The following is a 26,827-nucleotide window of genomic DNA, read 5'->3' as shown; positions in this document are numbered from 1 at the left end:
GTTGAAACCAAATCAAATCAAATCACTGTTATTAAGCTGCTAATGGTTGTATTCGCATCAGATAAATGATTTGCGTTCATAGGTCTAATTTTTGCTTTGTTCAAACATAATTAACCCGTACTTCTTTCGTATCTTCGTCATGTGCTAAAAAAGTAGATCCCAGACCATTTTTTTAACATAAATAAAAAATAATACTTTTTATTACTGTACAAGGATACTACTACTATATGCATTTGTTTTATCAATTCATAGTATTATAGAATCCACTTCTATATTATATGCATTTAGCTTGCCCGGCTGATTGGACACCATATGATGGAAGCTGTTACATATTCGTTGCCGTTAGGCCTACAAACTGGCAAACATCTAGATCAGCCTGCCAGAATCATGGAGGTGATCTTGTTGTGATAAGCAGTCAAGCAGAAAATGATTTTGTTGGTTCACTTATTATTGCTCTACCAACAAACGACCATTGGGTTTCAGCGTATATTGGTTATAGAGATATAGATGAAGAAGGAGAATTTATTTGGGTAGAAACTACTGAATGCATCACCGCGTATACAAGTAAGAATGAAGAGGTTTTTACTGTTATCATTGCAAGTCAAAACACACAATTTATATTTGAAAATAAACGATTTAGGGAAGGCTATTATTATATTTGTTAGGAGTAGATCTATATAGTGCAGAACAAGCATATAAATATGGTAAGACCTGTGACGATGAAGTAATGATGTTTATCTATCGATGAAGTCATTTCATATTTATATAAAATTAAAAACAATAACGTTGTTATAAAATTCGCAGACTTTCGTGATGGTGAACCAAATAACCGAGCCAACGAAGATTGCGTTGACATGCACGCGGACACGCACGAATGGAATGATATATGGTGTAACGGGACTCATACTGACGGTTATATTTGTGAAATATGTGAGTAATCTGTAGGCCTAAGTTCTTTATCAGAAAGAACATTTGTAGTGGTGCAATTATTCCTGTATTGGTTAATGTTGTTAGTTGTCTGAATTATTTTTATTATATTGTTAATGTTCTCTACTGAACGACTTTGGAAATCAATGCTAATCAATCAGTATAAAGACGTCAGAATAGATAAATAAATAAAAAAAATTATGTACTGGTATACGGTACCGAGTTTTGCTTTACAATTACGTTTTTGATAATTAATATACCACCTACTATTATTGTTAAGAAAATGTTCCGATATTTACCACCTCCGAGATCCTACTTTTTTGGGGGGATCGAGGTAATCATGTCAGTAAGACCTGTAGTGACGACTCACTTAATGATAGAGGTTACCTAAATGTATTCATTGCTAATTTTCAAATAAACTCAAATAGTTGCAAACGTCATCATCATTTTAATTTTCTACAATATTATCTGCTAAAAAATGGAAATACAGTAGATCCTCTAAAGACACCTTCGGGACCCCAAACATATGTCCTCTTAATAGGGCCCTCAATTCAACAAACTAACATCGTTTTCTCGGAAAAAAGGAAGAAATAAATACCAAACTGAACAGTAATTGATATTGAATAACGAAATTGAGAATAATTGAAAATTAGCAGCCAATCTTTGAACAATATATATTATTGTTATCATTTTATTTCACATTTTTTCAGTTAATGATTCGGATAGTCCAACATTTACTTACTGTCCGCCAGATCAAACAGTTGCAACAGATCCCAATGAAAACTTTGCAACGCTATCATGGGTTGAACCAACGGTAGATGAGGACAACCAATGTGGTATATCGATTGTCTCAAACTATGACATTGGAGATCAAGTTGCTTTGATTTCTGGCCTTACTACTACTATTACTAATACATACACAGCAACAGATCCAAGTGGTAATATTGGAACATGTACATTTTCTATAACAGTAACAGGTAAGACGATTTGTTTTATTATAGTACTTTAATAATTGATTGCAGTAACCCATTATGTTTGTAAACTACCACTAGTAAACTTTTGGAAAAACTCTGCCTAGTTTTTGACGACTAGATAATCTAATATTGTGCACAATTAGATGTCAGGGTAGTCATATATTCTTTTTTTATATTTTATTTTTTTTTTTAGGTTTAAAAACCTACCGTTAGATTAAATAAATTGGATTTCATAGATTTGGAAGCTCCTAATGTATTCAATTGAAAAACAAAATAATTTAATTTTCAACGCAGTATAGCAAACTATTACAAAACAATCTCTCTAAATGATTTAAACTGAATTAATAGATACTGAGGCCCCGATTGTGAGTTATTGTCCTGAAGATTTCACATTGCCAACAGACGACGGTGAACCACATCGAGTAACCTACTGGACAGAACCAACAGCAACGGATAACTCAGGAAGTGTTTCTGTCTCTTCGCCACACACATCCGGATCAACATTTGATCTGGGTGAAACTACAGTTACGTATAGGTTTATAGACCCTTCAGGAAACGTGGCATTATGTACATTTACAGTAACAATAATAGGTAAGCATTAATAACAACAAGTATATGTTGTTTTACAACAGTCAAAAGAAGGATACCGCTGTCAAGTTAGTGTCACCTGACATCAAGAGATCCGCCTACTATCATATTTAAATATCATTATTAACGAAAACATTGTCTGTGATATGATTATATCGATAACGGAGATCATGAAAACGTTAAAGGATTCAAATTGTTTGTCAGTACGTACTACGTTAATAGCTTCGCTTCTCTCAACTTCAATACCGCTAAACACATATAAGTTTTAAATTATATGGCACTGCTCTCAATGTCATTAAGCATTAACTAATCACATTCTTATCTATCATCAGTAATGATAGGCCTATAACAACATTTTAGTGTTTAGTGTTTGTACTGTCACATGACTTTGTAAATCTATGTGACAGAAACTTATCAATTATTTATTGAATAGATACATATGCTCCTGATATAATCGGTTGTCCACTGAGCTTCATATTGCCCACCGACGATAATGAACCAGATGGAGTAACCACCTGGACAGAACCAATAGCAACGGATAATTCAGGAAGTGTTCCGGTCAGATCACGGTCACACGCACCTGGATCAACATTTGATCTTGGTGAAACTACAGTTACGTATACGTTCACAGACTTTTCAGGAAACGTGGCATCGTGTACATTTACAGTAACAATTGTTGGTAAGTATATCTTAGGTTCCTAGCATTTATAAAGGTACGGTACCTCTGTCTTTTTTTTACGGCGTTCGATTATTTTGCGAAGGAAGGACATTTGTCCAACTGTCGCAGTTGAGGGTAGGGTTGTATTTGTCAGGCAGTGTAACTTGACATATTTAGTGATATATCGCTGGTGGTGAGACACACGTCAAAGCCGTAATGAACACGTTGGAGGTGATACGATCATAACGAAGGCAAAGATAGATGACAACGTTACAAAATGATTTTTGTTATTATTAATTTCGTATTATAACACCATTATATAGACACGTATTTTCCTAATGTTATCGACTGTCCACAAGACCTGACATTACCAACCGACGATAACGAACCAAGTCGAGTAACCACCTGGACAGAACCAACAGCAACGGATAATTCAGGAAGAGTTTCGGACGTAATACGGTCACACGCACCTGGATCAACATTTGATCTTGGTGAAACTACAGTTACGTATACGTTCACAGACTTTTCAGGAAACGTGGAATCGTGTACATTTACAGTAACAATTGTTGGTAAGTATATCTTATGTTCCTGGCATTTATAAAGGTACGGTACCTCTGTCTTTTTTTACGGCGTTCGATTATTTTGCCAACGAAGGAACATGTTTGTCCAACTGTCGAAATTGAAGGTAGGGTTGTATTTGTCAGGCAGTGTAACTTGACATATTTAGAGATATATCGTTGGTGGTGAGACACGCGTCAAAGCCGTTATGAACACGTTGGAGGTGATACGATCATAACGAAGGCAAAGATAGATGACAACGTTACAAAATGATTTTTGTTATTATTAATTTCGTATTATAACACCATTATATAGACACGTATTTTCCTAATGTTATCGGCTGTCCACAAGACCTGACATTACCAACCGACCATAACGAACCAAGTCGAGTAACCACCTGGACAGAACCAACAGCAACGGATAATTCAGGAAGAGTTCCGGTCAGATCACGGTCACACGTACCTGGATCAACATTTGATCTTGGTGAAACTACAGTTACGTATACGTTCACAGACTTTTCAGGAAACGTGGCATCGTGTACATTTACAGTAACAATTGTTGGTAAGTTTCTATTGTGACAATTACGCAACGACGACAATGATCGTCCAAAACGAAGATTTAACTGACGATAAACAGTTACTATTTTTAAATAAGGAAGTAAAATAACTCGTACATATTTCTGACGAGCACAATTTTGAAAGCTCGCATTTGCAATCTCTCCAAGACTGATATAGCAACACCAGGGAACCAAATGTACGCATGTACAATCAATATAAACCAAACCCTAAAGCTCTGTCTACACTATCAAACTTTATGTGACAAAAAAAGATTCATATATGGACATGATGATGTCATATCACTACCATATTTGGTCATATCACTACCATATTTGGCACATCACACTTTTTCTGTAAACTAGTTTGATAGTGTAGACATAGATTAGATTAAGTATAATCTTCAAACTTCGTCTTACAGGATCAATGTGTACTAAGCAATGTAGTAATGGTGGCACGTGTAAGGTAAACAATGGCGTAGAAGAATGCCAATGTGCAACGGACTTTGAGGGCGATAATTGTGAAAATAAAGATAGGCCTAATTGTACGTAATTTAAACAAAATATTTCAAAAAAAAATCAAATATAACTTAAAATTTAGAAAAATGTTAATATAATCCAGTCAATAATTCATGAATCATTACCATTGTCATTAACATGAGTAACCAGCTCGTGGGTCAAAGTTTTATTTTAAACTGTGATTATTCCTTGCCCTCTCAGATTGTGTATTTTTAAATTTTTATGGCTAGTAAAGAAATGAAATGTTCAATGTTCCAGGAATTACAAAAGTTAGCTTTATACAATGTATTTATATTATACAAACGAGGTTTTTTTTAGCATTGTTTTTTACAAACTTCGTAGTATTCAAAGATACAGTAGAATGTTTACTAAACAATGTAGACATGTTTGAACGTCTAGAATAATGAATACCAATGACTTTAAGGACAAATTATGAAACCAATAAGAGTATAATTAAATTCTACCATGTTCTAAATATTGTGTTTTATGTCTATTCAATAAAATTGCAAAATATGTTAAAACTGATAGAACCTGGTACAATTTGTTGTATAGATTCCTTCCATGCCCAAGACGTAATTATAAAAACTCTTTTTTACAGCTTTTTCTTTAAGTTTGATAGAGCTTATAATATGGGTTTTGTTTGCATGCACTATTACTGGGGTGTTGGTTGGCATCGCATTTAAGTGTAAAAGGGTTTGTAAAATATTTTGGCAATTATTACTCTTTTAACTATTATCATACAGTAGGCCTATATATACCAAACAGATGATCTAGTAAATAATATTAATTCACATCATAGGCCTAAAGTAATTGTAGTTTTGTAAATTTCACAAAATAGAAAATCAAATTAAAGACTTACTTTAGAAGACGATTTTAGCATAACAACCAAAACGTCGACATATTCTCGACTTAATTTATATCCTTTTTTTTGGAAACACGTGTACACGTGTACATGTGCAAATGTTACTTTATTATTACCGTAGGCCTATATAGTATGCACATTTTTATAATAACTCGTTTACTTACCTTTTATTTACAGACAACACCAGCTGATTCAAGAAAAACTGATGTAAGTTGCTAAACATGTACCACATTATCCCTTCTTCACACACTACCCTTATTATTGAATAATTTCTTATACTGAACTTCTAGTAGGCCTACTTCTCATACTCTGCGCAATGCGCATGACAGTTGTTGTTAGCGCAGAAACGTTGTAAAACGCTAAATCTGTTTTGTTTCATGCAAAAGGCACACACGGAGACTCGAGAATTAAACGAATACGCAAGGAACATTGAGTCAGCGGTCATAGTTCATGACAACCCACATACGTATGCAACTTTGCAACTGCCGAAGACGCAGTAGGGCAGTGGTTGAGATTCCGGGATTTTCACTCTGTTCGGCGTTTTCACCTTTAAAATGGAGGCAACACCGAATAAGTCGAATAAACCACAGATGTATTTTCATTTAAGCAGATAATTAAATTTGGTTTCAGGTGATTATTTAACTTGGTATATTTTTATATTTTAACTTTCTTATAATTACTATATAATATATTGAATTAGTAGGTCTACAAATTACTCGGAATCTTAATTTGAGAACACGCTAACTAATATTTAAAAATGGCAGCTGGTAGTAGGCATATAACAATTCTTATACAGTACTGTATGTGCAGTTCTATATTATTCGTGCGACGCATGATACGGTAGTACAGAACTTTGTGTTATGCACTGCAGTATAACTGTATTCATGTCGATTTTGTTTTTCTGAAAGATGAGCTAATACAAATAGTTTTATATGCATTACCAGTCTATAATAGTTTATACTAAAAAATTGGTGTTTGTATTTTAATTATAAAGTCTTCCATTTTAAAGAAAGACTTTGAGGATTACGATAATGTTGATGATAACAATAACCACAGCGTCACGTAACGATCATGGAACTGGAGTTTTGTAAGATTTGAAAACTATACAACAAATGTCATCAAATAATTTTTTAATGAATGAGATATACAGTATTACCCTATCCATGTGAAGAGGTCATCAAACCAAACAACACACTGTGAAACACATCTTTTTAAAGTAATTGCAGACTGTTTATGTACATTGCCTAGAATATTTTAATTAATTCATTCATTTCTCTAAAGTTCAAAGATCAATTCGAGGTTGCTGTTGCTTGTGACTTGGTTTCATGAAACTTTTTCATTCTGGTTTCAAGTTCAGGTCTAAAGTGACGAATTAAACCCTACAAAATAAAAAGAACAAATTATTAATGATACCAATATTGGTAATAAACAGTCAAAATTGTTTTGAATTAATTTTAGAAATTTAGTTTTTAGTAGGCCTATATTTCTTTCATTCTATATACAGTATACATTAATAATCAGACAAACATATTGGCAAGGGTTATGACAATGTTGTGGTTATCCATGGCTGGATCTCAATAGAAAAACACTAAATCTCTGTCAGGGCAAATGATAATAAAAAGACATATCTTTCTGGTAAGGTAGGGCCTATATGCTTCTATTGTTAGTGTTATTGTTTTTTTATTGCTCAACAGACTGTATTCACAAATAATTTTTCTATAGTACGAATAAAAAGGCTTTGATACCAATGACATAACATAACAAAAAGACAAGAATGTTTTCAGTCATATCGATTTTATACACAGTATATATATATAATATAGAAAGCATTGGCAACTTACTTGAACGGGCCAAGCAGCACCATCCCCCAAAGCACAAATGGTATGGCCCTCAATCTGTTTTGTTAGTTCCTGTAACATGTCTATCTCAGTTGGCTTAGCATTTCCAACAACTATAGAGTAGAAATGGTTAAACAAATAATTAAGAAAATATAAGACCCTACAGCAGTAATAATGTAACATAATATGGCATTGTTGTTGTTATTTAAAAACACTAGTAGTAGTATATTTCACACAGATCTAACAAACTGACACATCTGGTTCATCTTGCATTCATTTACATTTGAATGAGTAGCACAGATAAACCAGACGCCTGCAGGAACCGAGGTTCCTATTTGTGTGAAGTTTAATTAATGTTAAAGGTTTGTGTTTAGGTGTATAACATATTATTTTCTGTACAATGGTGAAGCAGGTTTTTGTAAATTGTGTCAGTGGGGTAATGCAGAGCCCTGAGGCCCCTGGTTTAGGAACCCTAAGTGGCCCTCCAATGCTGGTGGTCTTGGGCGTTTTTAGCTTTTTTCTTCCCAGATTTTTTCCACTGGGCACTGCTCAGGAGTCCCTGGGTTTAGTCAGTGAGCGCTCATAGCCGTTATGCCACTGACAAGTGTATTGGAACTGTGAAAGGTGTACAGATTCAGATTTGTTGGTAATAGAGCTGAAAAAACACATACAGATCATACAAAGGAAATATATATTTATTGATGGCTGACAATGTTTCAAAAAGTTACTTACTAAACCTATCCATAACTTGTTTCATCCAACCCATTCCTTCTCTACAAGGTGTGCACTGTAAAACAATCAAATTGACAATTACGTAACTGAATGAAATATATTTAACTGTTATTGTATAATAAACAAATAATAATAATAATACAAATTTGTAATGCGCCAATTCCAGCAGTAAGTGATCAAAGGCGCAGAGTATGAGAGAGCTCAATTTGAAAGAAAAAGACGAGTTTTCAAGGCAGATTTGACCTAATAGAGGCTGGTAGGTCATTCCATAAGCGAGAGGCAGCAGAAGTAAATGCACTACTGCATTAGCTCAATAAACACTGAGAATGTTTCTACATCAAAAGTTGTGTTTTCTGAAGAAAATAGAGCAATATTTGGTATAAAGTATTTTACCAAGATTATTTCATCTTTGATGTAAAATATCAACTTACTGCATTCCATTATGTACAATAATAATATTATTAATTCACATTATATTTAGTAAAAAATATATATTATTGTTATTGGCTTTTCTTGTATGTAAAGAATAAAAAAAATGATTATGACGTAACCTGTCCACAGCTTTCATGTTTGTAGAAGTCTATCAGTCTAGCAATGCAGTCAACTATATCGGCTTGCTTATCAATAACAATCAATGCAGCAGTTCCTAGAGCGGTCTGTGCTGCCACCAACGCGTCAAAGTCCATCATGACGTCATCACAAACGCTAGGATTGAAATTAAAATAATGATAATTCAGAATTTACATCATAAAATATATATGTGTACCTACAGTATGATAAACCAATATAAATCAAAAAAAATGTCTAAACTTTATTTTATATAAGTTATAAACTAGTAAGGTCAAATTGCTCCTTATCTTGTGGTTAATCAGCTTTCAATTTAAGGTTTAATTGAAAAATCCACCTCATGAGTTGAGTTTTTGAAACAGCTGGTTTATCTCAAAATTTAAATCACATGCGACCATTACATGGGCTCTTTGTGTATTTATATGCCTAAAGCAGAAAACTTACTGTTTTGGTATAAGTGGTGTTGAAGATCCGCCCGGAATGACAGCAGCAAGGTTGTCCCAGCCTCCTTTAACTCCTCCAGCGTGTCTCTCAATCAACTCCTTCAATGGTATGGACATCTCCTCTTCCACGGTACACGGTGCATTTACATTGCCCGAGATGTTGAAGAGCTTGGTACCCGAGTTACGTTCACGGCCAAACGATACAAACCATGAAGATCCGCGACGACAAATGGCCTTATATAATAATAATAACATTTTATAAAGCACTATTTACTGATGTCTCACATCGCTAAAAGACCAACAAGAATTATTGAAAAGGAGATTTACATTGACGTATATGAAGTGGAAGCTGGTTCCAAACCAGTGGCAATTGGGGTAAGATTTAAGGTGTGTTTTTGGAGTAGATAACATAAGCATATTAGCATTATATGTATTTGCATCAAATTTTTTTTTTTATTTCATACGCATCCAACAGCAAGTAACTCGCCAATTACAGGATGGATAAACTATTTTATAATTTAACATGCTTATAAACTAAGTCACATTTAAGGCTTAGGGAGTGGAATTGAAAGAGTCATGAGTTACAACCCTATCACTAGGTCAGGATTGAACACTGGCACTAGGTCAGGATTGAACACTGGCTCTAGTTCAGGATTGAACCCTAGACCTTGGTAATTGGAAAGCAAGCATATTAACCACCAACTATAGCTCCACTCCAATATGACTATGATATTGTCTCATTCTAATATTTATTCTATTAGTATTAGGAAATAAAAGACGTATGAATATTCATGAATTAGTTTGTCTCATACCGGCGCCACTGCTACTGTCTCAACATTAGCAACAGTTGTTGGGCAGCCAAACACACCGACGTCAGCAGGAAAAGGAGGTTTCAATCGGGGTTTCCCTTGTTTCCCTTCTAGGCTCTCAATCAATGCAGTCTCCTCACCGCATATGTACGCTCCAGCGCCTCGATGCATGTATACATCAAAGTCATATCCTGAACCGCAGGCATTCTTCCCAATAAGACCAGCATCATACGCCTAAATAGCAAATACCAGTTTAATAATTAGGCTGTTCATCCAAAAAAGGTAAAATGAGGTAATTTATAATTATGTTATTATTATTATAAAGAAGATTGTGATACACACATGTGCCATGTATCATGCAATGTGTCTATGATACTGCAGATTGTATCAAGGTATTTATAATATAAACTCTCAAATGCCCAATTCATTGAAATGCTATGACAAATACCATTAAATTAGTTTACTAACTTCTTGAATTGCAACTTGCATGTTGGTTCCTTCATTGTAGAATTCACCTCTAATGTAGATGTAAGCTAAAAAGATCAATTCAGTAAAAATGAATTAATTAAAATATATTAAAAATCAAAATAACTACATTATTATCAGTATGTATTTACGTGTATCATTTTATCTGTTAAGTTATAATCATGAGCCAAGTCTTCTACTTCTAATTTTGATTTTAAGCAAAGTTCAAAACTGTATTTACAAGGTAAGCATAGAATGGCAATTTGGAATTCATAAAACCATCAAGACAAGGACCAATCAATAACCTTTCTTTATTGCAATTCATATACAAATTAACATTTTATCATACATCAAAGGAAAAAATAGTCTGATAAAAAGTTATATACAGCAAATGATCAATGATCTATGAGTAAAGTAAAGCCTACATCTGATTAGGATATTAGACCTGTCATAATTTGATTGGCATATCACTATGTTACTGTTATTAACTGCAAGGCAACCTAACAGTTTTTACTTACCTGCTCTAGCCCCCATAGACATGCCTGCTACTAGGCAGCCCTCAACCAGTTTATGTGGGTCATGACGCATAATCTCCCTGTCTTTGCATGTACCAGGCTCCCCTTCATCAGCATTCACAACAAGATATTTGGGCCTAGAAAAAAGTTTAGATTTTTTAGTGAAAAGAATGTTTGAAACTCTAGGCATAAATTGCAACAAAAAAAACAAAACAAAAAAACATCTAGTTGCCATAGTTACCTGCCATCATCAGGTTTATTCATAAAGCTCCATTTCAAACCAGTCGGAAATCCTGCACCCCCACGACCTCTCAACCCTGACCCCTTTATTTCACTTAAGATCCATTCATGACCTTTTAAAAGAATTTCTTTTGTTTTATACCAGTCACCCTATTGAGATAAACACATTGAGATAAATAATAATAATAAAGTGTTAAAGTACATTAGGTTTAGTATGTTCTAAAAAATTATCATGATTTTAAGCATGTCATCCAGTCTTGGCGAGAAATATTTTGAAAAATAACTAACCCTTGCTAAAGCTCCTTTGAGTCTAAAGTCGTGACGTCCATATAGATTTGTAAAAATTCTATCCTCATCCTTTAAATTACCATATGACTGAAAAAAAAAACAACATTATTAAAAACATAATAAAACTAAAATATTGAAATAGAAATAAAAAATCACCATAATAATATTATTAGTAATACTAAGTAAGTTAAATAAACAACCAACACACAGCTAATACACTGCTAATACTAAAGATGTATTGTCTCCCAAAAACATGAAAAAGGAAGATTAATAATAAAATTAAACTCTAAATAGGCCATTTTAGTTTTAAAAAGTTAATCACTTCCGTGGAAAAGAAAACCCAAAACAAATTATTTCTCTTATCTTATAAAAAAAACAACAAAAAGTTAATTTTAATAAAAAACCTCATTAAAATATTTTTTTGCTTTAAATTACATTTTTTCAGGTAAATAATTTTGTTTTCGATCCACTTTTGGTTAAAGTGAATAACTATTATGTGATATTAAAGATGTATTGTCCCTTTGACTAATTCCAAAAAAAATGTAAAAAAAAGATTTCGAAAAAAAGTGGGTCATTTTGAAGTATCATAATACTGTATATACTCTATATAGCAGAATGAAAGAACTAAAATGGTCAAACATAATAAGGAAAAGAAAATACAAATGGACCGGACATATGCTAAGGCTTCTGATGGACACTCCAGCCAAATTAGCGTTGACAGAATCCATTCGAAAAGTTAAAAGACCAGTGGGCAGACCAAAAACTACCTGGATAGGAAACATAAATAAAGAACTCAAAAAAGCAAATACATCGATCGCAAAATTAATGACAGACCATCAGACCACCGAAAGAGAGTCATGGAAACGATTAGCGTACGCAATGTCTACCCAAGACGAATAGCGTAACGGATGATGATGATGATAATACTGTAGTTATTAACTTTCACCAAAAATTAGTCGAAAAAAAAATCATTTAACTGAAATACAGACGTTTTTTTTGTACAAAAAATAACTTTGACTTCCAGTCAAAGTTTTCAATCAAAACATATCTCATAATGCAACGCGCTTGTTTGGCTACTCTGTATGGATAATCATAAAACTTCCTCGCGATCTGTGTGAAAACACCTTCTCAACCGTGACGGGTTGTAAACAATCCTAATTAGCATATGCATAATGCATACTCATGGTTTGAAATCTTTGTTTACTTTCGCTCGCGACAATTTTCCAGACGAAATGTAATCAAATTACTTTACCTGTTAATTACGTAAACTTGTTGTTTTTGGCTCAAATTTTTGACTTAAAGTGCATAACTTTAATATTACCTTGATATGGCCAATTTAAATTTAAAATATTTTGACTTTCATTTTTTTGTGTTTCAAGGGACAATACATCTTTAAAATGGAATATTCAATTAAAACAAAATTTTCCGGTGGACAATATATTATAAAAGTTAAAGAAAGAATTGTTGTAAAGCCTCTAAAGGAGTTAATTAATTAATAATGTATAATTATTAATATTACCTTATTGTTACATCTATGTGAAGTACTTATGGATCGGGCTGCAAATGAGTTTAAACATCCTGAATAGCCTAGTAGTATAAAATGACAAAGAGCAACTCATAGAAAACAAATTCAAAATATATGTTAAAGACACTTTACCTGCTTAATTGACTTCATTAGCCTACTAGTGCTATGTCCTAATAACAATACTAGTTAGGGGGATTCCCTACCAAAATAGGGCTAGGCGCAGCTAAGGGCCTAGGCCTCTGATTGAATGAAGACAACACCAACATATCATCATCCCATATAGCCCTACACCCACAACGTAGGCAGCCTAGCCTAGCGTTTAATAGTAGGCAAGAAACAATGACAATGACAAAAGTATACAAACCAAAACTTCCTCTTGTGTAAGGTAATAATTTTCTTAATGATGCCATTGCCTCTAATAATGATTATACTATAGTTTTAAATATATTTTGCTTGACTAAACAACACAATTATAATTTAGGCCTCTCGTATTGCGGCCATTTTATTCTAGCAGCTTTGCTGGAGAACTATAGGTGGCGCTCATTATTGTTATTTACTGTATTTTCCTTTATTATCACCCCCAAAATAAAACTTTCAATACAATGCAATTTAGACAGAGTTTAAATGTATTCTTTAATACACAAAATAAGAACAATGTAGAGATTAACTGAAATAATTTATTTAATGAATTAATTTTTTTTTTACTATCGTCATATCTGAAAGTAGGGTTTGCGGGTGACTTACGTTTATGGCGTTATATTTGTTGAACTCCTTGACCGCTTTAGCCTACTTGTGTAAATGAAATGAAAATTGTGGATATCAAAAAAAATGAAAAAAATGATATCAAATACTTTATATTGTTAATAATGCAGCCGATTATTATAGGCCTACATCTACATAGATTTTTATTAGCGACATTATTAAGCTCTGTCTACACTACCAAACTTTATGTGATTGAAAAAATGTGATGTGCCCATATATGGACATGATGATGTCATATCGCTACCATATTTGGGAATATTACTACCATATTTGGGCACATTAAACTAGTTTGACAGTGTAGAAGACAGAGCTTTATAAACCTTTCTTATTTATTTTAATTTATACTAATAGACCACCAACTACACAGTTGCACTTTCTAGGTTAGACAGTTTAAAAATATTGACACGTTTTTCTTACCAAACTTCGTCGTCTCGAATATCCTTTGTCTGTCCCACGGTATAACAAGTTTATAATAAGTTATACTGTATTGTTGATTGTTTGATATTCGTCACATCACTAACCACAGAGAATGACGGATCTATTCTAGAAACATAATAGGCCTTTCATCATAGTGGCTCGCTCAGAGGCGTAAGTGGCAACACTCTTACCAAAGGTGTTCTATGTAGGCTATACCATGTTATTCTAGTCAAAATAAGGATGTATATAGGTGGTAACGTACGTAGTATTCCTCGAGAGATATGTTACACGAGGATGGATTAGTTCCTCTGTTGCCATAAGGAGAACATCCTCTTTAGACTTGCAAACCATCTAGATTAAGGACCTAGGCATGTTTACCTATACAAAACTACATTAATCGTATTATTTCGTGATAATCAGTCAATCAGTTAGTTTATAGTAGTGTAGTGTATACTTATTTATGCCTCAATTCAATAACAACACTTTAATATTTATCTTTTATTTATTTTATTTTAACACTCATTTATTTATTAAATCATATCCTGTTAGAGGACCAAACAACGGTTTTCTAAAGCTCTGTCTACACTATTATATTATATAGTTTGACCAAAGTGGTAGTGATGTGCCCAAATATGGTAGTGACATAACATCACCATGTCCATATATGGGCACATCACATGTTTTTGTCACATAAAGTTTGATAGTGTAGACAGAGCTTTACATATTTGTAATTTGTATTTTGTAAGAAACATATAGCTATTAATTAACTTTATACATTTGAAAGTCTGTTTATTCATATTCCCATATATAGCTTGATCTTTTTTTTATTTCGGTTCTTATTATTAAAGATCATTTTCGGATCCAACGGCGGCCTAATAATATAAAAGTATTTTACGCTTAAACTATAATACAATGCAGTATTTTACGCCTTACACTATTACAATGTAGGCTCTACAGTACAGTTCTTCCGATGTTCTACGATCCATGTATAGTACAGTAAGGTAAATATGAATATTTTTACTGCTAAGCAAAAATAACAGATTTAAGAGGTATGATGGTGTTTTATACAAATACATGCCTCAGCTTTAACAAAACAAAGTTCAGAATGTATACATTCAGAACTTTGTTTTGTGTAGGTACTTTCGTGTTGACACTAATAATTGAACAAATAAACACTAGGATACCTTGTTATTGCAAAGTTGTTTTGATCAATAAACAATATTTTACAATCTTTAATTCGAGATTAAAATATGTGGTATTATAAAATTACACATTCAGCCCAATACAGTAATAATTACTTAAAGATGTATTGTCCCCCAAAAACATGAAAAAATAAAGATTAATAAAATCAGATTTTGAATAGGCAATTTCACAGTTTTAACAAAGTTATTCACTTCTGTAGAAAAAAAATCATTAACAAAAATTATTTCACTTATAAAAAGACAAAAGAAATGGTTAATTTCAACCAAAAACCATTGTCTTCCAGACAATTTAGGTATATTTTGCTTTAAATTACATTTTTTTGGTGGAAAATGTTTTTTTTTTGGATCAAGTTTTTGGTCATAGTGAATAACTATTATGTGATATTAAAATGGCATATTCAACAACAAAAAATTAAATAATTATTTTTTAGGGGGACAATATATCTTTAAAATAAAATAAATTTATATTAACAATAACAGGTGACACTCGCACCTTGCACAACGTATTGTCATAATATTATAATTGAAGATTTTATTATTAGCAATATCAAAATATTGTGTGTGGGAGTATGTATCAGACTAAACTTTTTTAAAATACAAAATAAATACAATAATAATAGTTGTTTCGCTCTTTGTATTTTTGGTAGTCGTTTTTAACGTGTTTTTTAATGAATTAAATTCTATTTCCAGTAGCCACACACAGGACGGTATTACTTTAACATACGGTAATGGTAGATATATTATAATATAATACACAAAAAAACAACAAAACACCTTTTAAAATATGATAATTAATAGTATTAAATACAACAGAAATTAATAATAATAATAACAAATATGTTTTAAGCAATAAAAAAAACAAATATTATAGATAAATTAGAAGCATTAGAATTATTGTTATTGCAAAAACAGCAAGAATAACCTTGGGAGTTTTTTTCCTCTCTCTCTCTTCGTCTCTTTCTGACTCAACCCAAAGATGTTAGACAGCAGTGACGTAACGGCTATGAACGCTCACTGGCTAAACCCAAAGGCCCCGGATCTTAAAGGGCCACTGAGCAGTGCCCAGAGGAAAAAACAGCAAGAATAACTTTGGGAGTTTTTTCCTCTCTCTCTCTTCGTCTCTTTCAATGACAAGCCACTGTTCGAATGATCCATCGCTTGTGATGCATTTGTCAAATCACTTAAGCTTGGTTCCCACTAGCGACGCAATGTAACGCAACCGACGCAACGTAAGAAAATGCCCTTTCAATGATTGTGCTTGCCCCCGCCTGCGTGAAATCAAACCTGCGATGTTTCCAGCATTGTGATTGCGCAATACAGCACTTTGCGTCAATACGTCGCTGCGTTGCGTTCTAGTGGGAACCACGCATTACGTTGCGTTACGTCCTTGCGTTTACGTCGCTAGTGGGAACTAAGCTTTACATCACTATTACGTCGTCAGTTCCCACTTGTGATTACGCAATACAGCACTTTGCGTCGATACGTCGCTGCGTTACGTTGCGTTGCGTTCTAGTGGGAACCACGCTTAAGGGTTCATAAACCAGGGGCCTCAGGTCTCTATGTTACGCCACTGAGCAGCAGCATGCTTACTTCTTTTCCCCTGGCAGTACACATTGGTCGCAGCTATCCATACTATTCGTATGTTCTTCGATCTGCACCGTACAGTCGCTGATTCCGTACTTGTGTCGCATAAGACCTCGAACATCGTTAAGTAGCGTTTGTTGATTTCCGTTTGCATCATCTAAAATGTATTATAAAAATATCACATTATAAGTTTTTTGATTGACAAACAAGTATAAAAGATCAGTGGAACAAAAGCAGACATATTATTATAGGCAGTTGCGCAACGCAGAGGCCTAAGGCCCCTGGTTTAGGGACCCTAAGTGGCACTTCAACGCTGGAGGTCTCGGGCGTTTTTAGCCTTTTTGACATGTTTTAATGCCTCTGGGCATTCCCCTCCCCCTTAAGCTCAGGGGCCCCTGGGTTTAGCCAGTGAGCGCTCATAAGCCGTTACGCCACTGATTATAGAATTTAGAGTGGAAATCGAAGTGGTAACATTTATAGTAGGCCTACGTCAGGTCTAATGGACAGTAGTAAGATTGTAACGAAATCCCTATACAAAACAATAAAAATGAGAACACATATGATCTGAGTAGATAGTGGGAATGAATGTTCTTACCAATTGTAACATGAACGGAGCAAGCCACTACTTCAGTAGTGATCATCCATATTCGAAGGTCATGGAGTGACCTTACCCCCCTCATTTTTCTAATTGAACTAGACACTTCTGGGAAATCTATTCCATCTGGTTTTGCTGAAAAAACAAAATATCGACTAATGATAAACATAGTAGTTCGCAGCCGATTTGTTTCTAATATAAACAGATTTCGGAGTACATTTTGTATGATCCAATAACCGGTGTACAGCTGACATTAAATTAAAAAACATCAGGCATACATAAACTGAAAAACATCTTTTGGCTACAAATTAAATAACTTCTTAGGCTTATAATAGAATAAACGTACGTACACGCATGCGCACGTAATCGATTAATTTTTTTTGAAGGCGATCACACGTTCATAACGCTCATTATGTCTATGAGATGGCGCGTTAAATCGAAAACATTACCTTCCATTAAAACGTTGACTATGTCTTTACTGATAGTTATTGTCGTTCCAAGTACAAGTATGGAGAATACAAAGGTACATATTGGATCTGCAAGTTTATATTCAGGCTATAAAAACAGATTGAAATGTCATTAATTTTAATAAGCAGTCTACAGAAAATTACCTGAAATATTATACAAACACAATGTTCAAATTGTCGTAACTCTTTCTTATGTAAGAAAGACTTACATTATGAAAAAATGTGATATAAAAATGACAAATTGTCAACACTGATGTAGGTGAAGGCCAATTTACACAGACGAGCGGTAACGGGAAAGCGGTAACGAAAAGCGGTAACGGTAAGCGGTAACGGGAAGCGGAAAACCGCGTAGTTTGTCCCACGTAGAATCGGTAGATCTATCCTGAGCGGAAACCAGCTGTCCGCTCCGCGTTGTGTGTAAACAGTCATAAGGAATAACATACACTCTATATTATTTATTATCGTTACCGCTCGTCTGTGTAAATTGGACTTATTAGTGGAATTTTTTATAGAGATACGAATAAATAGGCAAAATTCAAAACAAAAAAGCCACATGATGAGAGAAAACACTATTCGTTCTCTTTTCTGCGAAAAAAAACTTCAGATTTTCCAGTCTGACGCATTTGCATGTAGACGTGATGCATGTGTTTATTCGTAAAGCCACTGGTGACTTATTGAGTAATTTTAATTAAGGAGGCATTATCCAATATTCAAACATCGAACAATACCAACTTGTTACTTCACCATGTAGAGGTGATCCAACAGCTGTTTCAATTCCAACGTAAAACACACATGAAACGCTTCAATTTGAAGTTGGTAAATTTGAACAGAATTCTTAAGTCGAGGCTAAATTACTCAGGCCTGCTGTTGACCACCAAAAGCCAGTTTTGTATACAGAATATATGTTGTAAAAAGGTTGTCACGTGTGTAACGTACCGTGAAGCAGATTGCCTTTTTTTTTTTTTTTGCTACAGTAATAATTTTATCAAAAATTGTTCAGCTTATTAGGGTTAGGAAGAAGAATACCTTTTATAGATCGATCATCATTTTGCAAAGATGAATAACTTATTAAAACTATATAATATGGCATATTCAACGTTTGATTTTAATCATCAGGATATAGTTTTCATTCTAATCATTTGCAAAATGAAAAAGAAGATGATGAGAAAAAGTTCCACAGATCATCATTGCCAAGTCCTTGTGGTTTTCGTCTGCAAATTTATTAAAATCGTTTAATGACACGAAAAACTATATTAAATAGCATGCATTGTGAAGTAAATATAATTATAAATATAGTTTACCTTGACATATATAATAACAGCAGCAATAAAAACTGCTAGACTTTGAAAGAAGTCACCAATGACGTGTAATATTGCAGCTCGGACATTCACATTATTTGATACAGTGTGTCCTTTCCCATTCCCTTCCTCTTGATCTATAAGATTGTGTTTGTCCCCCGTGTCGTGCCCTCCATGTGAATGCCCGTGGCCCCCATGCGAATGCCCATGACCACTGCAAGGATTGTGTAAAACTAAAAGCATACTGGAAATAAAAAAAGAAACATTTAGGCTACTAAATTAATGTCGAGATACTTGGCTGGAATAAACAGTGGTCATACAGTATAACTATTAATTAAAATTCAAAATCACATCTTCTATAAGTACAATTTGGTATACTTCAGGTAGTCCATTAAAGTGATAATGATTTTAAATAATTTTCAAGAAATGATAGAAGACTAAAGAAAGATACCCATAACTGGATCTATATCAATACTTTTTTTTTTATCTTTTGTGGTTAACCACCACCTTTATTCATTCAATGTTACATAAACAACAATTATAGAATCTCATATATGTTTACATTATTTCCTGCATATTTTTTGTTATGTTATCTATTACAAAATATATTGCATATTTAATAAAAAAGTTGTTTACTTATGAAACGTTTGTTAAATTATTTATCATAATTTGTGTGTCTTTCAGTTTATATATTTGTATATATATATATATAATACCAATACATTCATACGTATATATATATAAATACATACTATATATCAAATATATATATATATATACATACACATACGGTTGGGGCGACTTTTTCTCATTCTCACAGATTTCCTCATCTTTATCGTTTCAAATTAATTAATTAAATTTCAGTATATCACCGGGCGGTTTAGAATTAATGTTCTTTGCCTGATTTGTCTATATACATACACACATATATACCCATACAATACATACACATATGCATAAAATTAACATTAAAACCAAGAACGATAAAAAATATACACAAATATAATACATTAGACCTATATACACTGGCATAAAAAAAACTATATCAATACTTACACAACATTGGCAAAGATGGCAAACCCTGCAGTCATCATCATTATCTTAGCATTTATGGAATAAGTGTTTTTAACTATCTTCAAAATGGCCAATACAACTAAAACTGCGGTGATTGCCCAAATCATCATTACAGAAAGCAGGGCCCCGAGAATCTCTAAAAGAAGAAAAATTGGTGAATATAGTTTATACATCTCACGGCTCACCCTAAACAAGGAAGGAAGGATACATGATGCACCAGTAATTTGTGAGAATCCCAAGAAGAGTGAGACCAATCTTTGGATCCAGTCAATTTGGGCAAAGGATTCATTTGTCCTACATAATAAGGAAGGAAGGAGGTACATGATGTACCAGTAATTTGTGAGAATCCCAAGAAGAGTGAGACCACTCTATGGATCCAGTCAATTCAGGCAAAGGATTCATTTAATACATTAATGTTTCATCTATTACTAATGTAAACCTAGAAACTTAAAATATAGAAGAGTCCTTGTCCACAATGGCAAATGTGCACATTGTACTGGAAAACTAGTTTATTAGCTTAGCTATCTCATATCTTTAAAAGATAAATATTTTCACCACAGATACACTTAAGCAAATATAATTGATGGTGGGTGTGTTTGGTAAGTCGGCCTACGACTCTTCAGATATTGGTATTGTTTGTATGGTTGAGGCTATCATTCATCCCATTTTAGATGTATTGACATTAGGAATATTATCATTATTATTTATACATTGATGATAATGATATTAAGAAACAGTATCGAGCTCTGTGTATCAGAGCTAATAGATTATGCAGGTCATTCTCCAAATGTTCCGTTGAAATTTAATGTCAGTTATTTAAAACGTATTGCTTTAATGTAGTAAGTGAGTAAATTCAATGAAGGTACTGTGAACTCATTTAGAGTTTGCTTTAATAACGGGTTGCGTAAGCTACTGAAATTGCCTAGTTATAATAACGCAAGCATGATGCTTGTTACGAATAACGTTCCCTCATTCTATGAATTTTGGAAGAACTCTATACATAGTTTTAATAACAGAATTCATGACAGTTGCAATAGTCTGATTCAAACCATAGTCAATGTACTTCCACAATCCAACCTACATCAGCGTTGGTGAAAATGGTATTTTAGGATATTGTAGGTTGGTTTTGTGGAAGTTGCTTATATTGTTTTCTGTTGAAATTGTTTCTCTTTTTGTTTTTGTATGATTTGTATATGGATGTACTATCCGAAATAAAGAAAATGAATGAATTACGAATTTTATTGTTATACACAGCACAATACATATAGAGTTGATTCTACATATGCATATAATTATTATTATCTTATCCTAAATACTGTATGCAAATAAATCCTTTACTTATATAAATATATTTTTGTACGTTATTGAATGTGGAAAATAACGAACAAAAAACAAGCAAAACCCTCTTTTCGTATTTCAATCTGATAATGATGATGATTTTCTGTGAGAATGTTGGTCAATTTCGAAATTGTATTGACGATAACAAATTTGATTGCATCTAAATATTTACAGTTATTTAAATGCAGTCTTTTTGTTAATATCACCTCACAAAAATTCACTTAGATCATTCTAAAAAAGTGGAGATTACTCGATATCGGTTTAGTTAAAAGTCAAGTTATGTAGGCCTATTGTTACTTCTATGATGACAGTAGATTACAGAAATATTACATGCTTTTGATCCAGCTCAGACATTTGTATATCGTTTTAACTAATTATTGTAATTGAACAACAACACAAAAATATTGATTTTATATTACGATAGCCTAACAATATAATTATTGTTGTGACCTTGACGTATTTATAAATTCTTTTAAAGGAGAGTTTCTCGTCAATCATATAACTTTTGTGAATTACAAAGAAACTACAAACTCACCTGCTCGATGCCAACCCCATGTTAAACGTTTACTGGGGCGTTTGTCAGCAAGAATTAATGCGAAATAGCTGATAAGAAAACTTGAGAAGTCTGACAGTAAATGTGCAGCATCTGTTAATATAGCCAGACTTCCAGCTAATATTCCACCTGTAAATAGGTAGACGTATGTCGTAACAAACGTGGTAGGCCTACCCACATGCAATGTAACGACGTAGACGCAATACAAGTTACTTTCGCCCAAATAGAAACCAAACTTCAAAGTGTATTAGGTCTACGGCGTTTGATTGGGCTACACTTGGTAAGGGCATACGCATTATATACCAGTCTTCTTACCTAAAGCTCTACACTATAGTTTGAAAAGTGTGATGTGCCCAAATATGGTAGTGATATGATGTCATCATGTCCATAATGGGCACATTACATTTATTTTTCACATAAAATTTGATAGTGTAGACAAATTATAACTAAGTTTAGATTAGGTGTTCTTGATCTCGAAATGAAAAAGGACGGTGGACAAGAACACCAAAAGAGGAAAGAATTTGTAAAGTTTGTAACAATAATTTAGTTGAAAAAACGAGTTTGATTTTTTATTACAATATAAAGGAAAGAAAGAAAGAGTAGACAGAGCTTTAAATGGTTGCGCAATGTAAATGACCCAGATGAACGCGCTTCAAGCACGCAATCCAGCATTCTTAACTTATTTTTGTCTCTATTTAGTTTGAGTATAAGCCCTGTTGTTACTTGATACTATTTGTCCATACCTGTTACTTCTATGGCAATGAATAATATGCATACAATTGAAGCATATATGAGTTTTTTTCTAGCTGTTTTTCTACTAATTGAATCCAATTCCAATGCCATGCTACTATGACAATGGTCTTCTTTTCCATCAGAATGGACGGTTTCTGAGCCATTTTCATTAACTGAACCTGGTGGACTATTCGACCCATATTTGGTATGGTTTACCACGCCATTGACTTCTTCCAACTCTATATAACCATCTTTCTTTGTTGACATCTTTTCTGTAATATATAAAAATGAATTAATTTGTGGTTGGTAAAGTTTGAGAGATAGTACATTTTGAGATCATGTGCACACTTTGAGCGATTGGTGTACATTTTGAGATCAAAGGCACACTTTGAGAAGTGTAAAGATCAAAGTACACTCTCGAGGTGTGGGTGTACATTTTGAGATCACGGGTACTTCAGCATGTGGGTGTACACTATGAAATGAAAGGCATAAACTTTTTTAATTTATTTATTTGTGAACACAAGAAAAATAATAGTCAGAAAAATGATGTTAACTTAAACGAAACATTATTTTCATTCGAATTTGAACTATCGTGACCGCTTAACCAAACAACAATCGACTGATGACCTCAAAACTTGACCAGACAATAAATAGGCCTACCATACGCTTGAATTTACACTTAGGTCCATGTTTATACTATGGTGTACCTCTGTTACATCCGTGATCGTAAATGTATTACTACATTTTAAAAAAACTAATAAAACCTGTGATAAACAGTAATATCAACATGGATAAAACAACTCTTTTCATATATGTATAGGCAGACACAAGAGCAAATAATGCGGACGGAAATGTATGTTCTAACATGGTGGGGTGGGGGGATAGAGTTGGCGTACATCCCAATTTAAGAATTTAAAGAAAACAATATTTAATACGACCCTGGCGTACGTGTATTTATACAATACGGAATGCTAGGGTTAATAGATCATGGGATGACTGTAAAGACTTTTGTATATGTATCTTTATTATATTATATTGTATTGTGTCCTGTCTTGTTTGAGTTCCAAACATTGACCTCATTCATTCCAGAATAAAGAAAGTTATTTATACTTTTTTTTTAAATATAATATTATTCGGTTGTGACTTGTTAAACTGGTTAAATCACTAAAAGTATTAATACCAACAACGTTAAATAATGACTGTGGAATATCTAAGTTACTAACTTAAAGTTATGATTGTGCCACCACCAGTACCACATAACAGTATACAACGTATACAACTTGCTTTACCTAGCTTGTTTATTGTCAAGTGTTTATGAAACAAATATATCAACAAAACCGACTGTGTACATTACTACAAGACTGGTTAACACTATCAAACACTATTATCAAACAACTTTATTGAATAGATTAAGGTTATGTCCATATAATTATGAATCAATAAATATGTGTATCTCAGTTAAAGTCCTTCTCCCAAAACCATAACAAAATCTCTCTTACTTAAAATGCATTCTTAAAATGGACTTTTTAGAAAACAATTGTGTGGGAACGGACAGGTGTAATAGATGATGGTATCTGAAGTAGAGATAGTGTGTGTCGCGAGGTCGACAGCATGCCTTAACTTTGTTGTTCCGTAGGTGTAAGTAAACATTGCAGAATATTTAAAAGGATAAGGGTGGTTAGTTTAAGATAAGATAATTGTTGTCATGAAAACTGTTATTATGTTAATGATAATCAAACAAACCTCTGTAGATCTCTGTTAATAATCTTCACATTTTAGTTTTAATCAAAAATAAGGAGATTTTAAGTATTATTGAGAGAAAGAATAACTAATTCTGTAGATAATTCGAGTCTCTCGCGCGTAATACGTTATGAACATTATACTCGTATTATTGGTGTTTACGCATTAAAACTATTACTAGGCCTATAGGGTAAAGATAAATAAAATGAATGAAAATACAATATTGTTTGTACATGTTTAACTAACCTTAAATACTCTTGTTTGTAGGCAGCAGGGCCTGTGGTATACCATAAGGTAGGCCTACATGGCCGACTACCAATAATGTTTATCTAATCAAGGAGGTATGAGCTAATTGTTATTGTTAGTACTTAGACCTACTAAGGCACTTACCTCCAGTTAGTTGATGATGATACAACGTTCCTATCGTAAGAAAATGGGTGTAAGTCCTTTCACACCATGGGTTATTTAAACTTTAACATAACTTCTCTGATAATCATACCTTTATAATAATACAATATTTGTGTAAGTGCCGTGTGCACATTCATTGTCGGGACTGCATCCATTATTAATTCGTTCATGAAATACGCATTGTGTACGGTACTTTATATTATTACAACAACTTTGACAGAGGAGGGCGCTACTTTAATCACTCAAATCCTAATCCTGAAAAGTCAATTCAAATGAGTTAAATTAATAAGGACACGAAATTTCGCTAACGATGAAAATTATTACACGCGCGCATACCCATTACACGCGCGCGTACGAATGTAAGCGTTTCTATACGATCAAGACAAAGTACTCACTGTGAAGCTTGGTTCTCACTAGTACATAAACACAGTAGTTCAATATTGATTAACATCGCTACATTTTGTTGTCTAGATTTGTTGTCTAATTAGAATTTGTCCTAAACGTTGCAATCCCCGTCGGGTTACTGAACGGCTTGAAACACTTGTTGGATAGGCGCGCCTACACATCGGAGTTTTTTTTAAAGGTAATTTTTAATTCATACATAATATAATACATAATATTGTACATGATCATTGTTAATTATAAACTTGATTTCCACGAGGAGGCAGCGTAACGAATCGAAATCGCGAGCTTATACGCATGCGTATTTATGTTTCCAGCTTCCAATTCCCTCGCTACGCATGCGTAAAAGCTGACGTTTTCGATTCACGCAAATAAATTCGCCTAGTGGGAAAATCACAATGCACACCACTTACTACTACAGCTTGATTCACACTAAGTTCTAGTGGAAACTAAGCTTTAAACTTAGATGATGGTGGTAAAGGCAAATTATTGGAAAATGACAATGCTCCATGCGTATGCGTGGGTTAGAAAAAAATAATATAAAGCAGGAAGTGATGCCTGGGTAGAGACTGCTGAATAATAAGAGAAAGTACAATTACAATGGCGTCACAGGCTGGTGGAGATGATAAGAGAAATAATTAATATATCATTGTGAAAAATCGGCTCTCTACTCTACGTCATTTATTGAAAATATAGTATACATTATTCAATTTGTCAAACGTCAATTAATCACACTTTTGCGTCAATTATATCAAGCGAGTTCTTCTATCAAACTGAATTGTAAAAATGACAATGCTGTGGGTATGAGACGTGACTTAGGAAAAAAAGGAAGTAGCTGCCTGAGTGGGTGGACTGGATAATAAAAGGGCCGGGAAGTAGTAGGCTTAGTCGAGTCACAGGCTGGTGGAGATGAAAGATAGAAAAAAAACAATATACATTGATGTGCACTAGAAACCAAAATCGGCTCTCTTACGTCACATTTAATTTATTATGTCAAATGTCCAAATATGGTAGCGATATTCCCAAATATGGTAGCGATATGACATAATTATTTTTTACATCCAACATAAACGTTGATTAGAAAGAAATAGACAAAGTTTTTTTATTTCATTTGGGTAGGGGATGTTTCGCGAATGTTTTTGTTTTTTTATTGCGTGTTTCGATATTTTTCCGATTCGGTTTTTGTGTTGAAAG

At 33.4% G+C, this 26,827-nt stretch overlaps 3 protein-coding genes across 3 annotated transcripts; 1 reads left to right on the top strand and 2 right to left on the bottom strand.

Annotated features, from left to right (window-relative positions):
* The first annotated feature begins 278 nt into the window (after positions 1 to 278).
* LOC144841335 (hyalin-like) lies at positions 279 to 6,383 on the top strand. The gene is made up of 11 exons (XM_078697635.1): positions 279 to 564; positions 805 to 930; positions 1,638 to 1,904; positions 2,250 to 2,492; positions 2,923 to 3,168; positions 3,471 to 3,716; positions 4,021 to 4,266; positions 4,681 to 4,803; positions 5,376 to 5,470; positions 5,817 to 5,846; positions 6,026 to 6,383. Exons 1-11 carry the CDS (start codon positions 279 to 281, stop codon positions 6,137 to 6,139), a joined length of 2,022 nt encoding a protein of 673 aa, XP_078553761.1. The 3' UTR covers positions 6,140 to 6,383.
* Positions 6,384 to 6,752: 369 nt separating this feature from the next.
* Positions 6,753 to 13,576, bottom strand: LOC144840395 (NADH dehydrogenase [ubiquinone] flavoprotein 1, mitochondrial-like). The gene is made up of 12 exons (XM_078696201.1): positions 13,426 to 13,576; positions 13,056 to 13,123; positions 11,537 to 11,623; positions 11,250 to 11,398; positions 11,012 to 11,145; positions 10,497 to 10,561; positions 10,032 to 10,262; positions 9,221 to 9,453; positions 8,761 to 8,914; positions 8,210 to 8,264; positions 7,481 to 7,590; positions 6,753 to 7,018 (listed from the first exon to the last, which is right to left on the bottom strand). The coding sequence occupies exons 1-12, from the start codon at positions 13,469 to 13,471 to the stop codon at positions 6,929 to 6,931; spliced, it is 1,422 nt and encodes a 473-aa protein (XP_078552327.1). The 5' UTR covers positions 13,472 to 13,576; the 3' UTR covers positions 6,753 to 6,928.
* A 3,314-nt stretch (positions 13,577 to 16,890) lies between these two features.
* On the bottom strand, positions 16,891 to 23,350 carry LOC144841334 (proton-coupled zinc antiporter SLC30A2-like). Its single transcript, XM_078697634.1, has 7 exons — positions 23,095 to 23,350; positions 22,334 to 22,480; positions 20,443 to 20,596; positions 19,390 to 19,630; positions 18,071 to 18,176; positions 17,622 to 17,756; positions 16,891 to 17,183 (listed from the first exon to the last, which is right to left on the bottom strand). Exons 1-7 carry the CDS (start codon positions 23,348 to 23,350, stop codon positions 17,029 to 17,031), a joined length of 1,194 nt encoding a protein of 397 aa, XP_078553760.1. The 3' UTR covers positions 16,891 to 17,028.
* Between the last annotated feature and the right edge of the window lie 3,477 nt (positions 23,351 to 26,827).

This window comes from Antedon bifida, chromosome 4 (genome assembly GCF_963402885.1).
Source record: "Antedon bifida chromosome 4, ecAntBifi1.1, whole genome shotgun sequence".
NCBI classification, from domain to species: Eukaryota; Metazoa; Echinodermata; class Crinoidea; order Comatulida; family Antedonidae; genus Antedon; species Antedon bifida.
Note: the sequence above shows the minus strand (reverse complement) of the source record. Positions and strands in the feature narration are given on the sequence as shown.

What these genes read in the sequence shown, in the direction of transcription:
- LOC144841334 (XM_078697634.1), bottom strand. Translation starts at nt 23,350, where the DNA reads ATGTCAACAAAGAAAGATGGTTATATAGAGTTGGAAGAAGTCAATGGC. An exon ending in GCCATCTTTGCCAATGTTGT is followed by an intron (nt 19,631 to 20,442) that starts GTAAGTATTGAT and finishes TTTTATTTCCAG; the next exon opens with TATGCTTTTAGTTTTACACA. An exon ending in AGTCAACGTTTTAATGGAAG is followed by an intron (nt 17,757 to 18,070) that starts GTAATGTTTTCG and finishes TTGTTTTTTCAG; the next exon opens with CAAAACCAGATGGAATAGAT.
- LOC144840395 (XM_078696201.1), bottom strand. Translation starts at nt 13,471, where the DNA reads ATGGCATCATTAAGAAAATTATTACCTTACACAAGAGGAAGTTTTG. An exon ending in TTACACAAGAGGAAGTTTTG is followed by an intron (nt 13,124 to 13,425) that starts GTTTGTATACTT and finishes TTATACTACTAG; the next exon opens with GCTATTCAGGATGTTTAAAC. An exon ending in ACAAGTTATGGATAGGTTTA is followed by an intron (nt 7,591 to 8,209) that starts GTAAGTAACTTT and finishes TCTACTCTATAG; the next exon opens with TTGTTGGAAATGCTAAGCCA.
- LOC144841335 (XM_078697635.1), top strand. Translation starts at nt 279, where the DNA reads ATGCATTTAGCTTGCCCGGCTGATTGGACACCATATGATGGAAGCTGT. An exon ending in ATGCATCACCGCGTATACAA is followed by an intron (nt 565 to 804) that starts GTAAGAATGAAG and finishes TAAAATTCGCAG; the next exon opens with ACTTTCGTGATGGTGAACCA. An exon ending in ATTTACAGTAACAATTGTTG is followed by an intron (nt 4,267 to 4,680) that starts GTAAGTTTCTAT and finishes TTCGTCTTACAG; the next exon opens with GATCAATGTGTACTAAGCAA.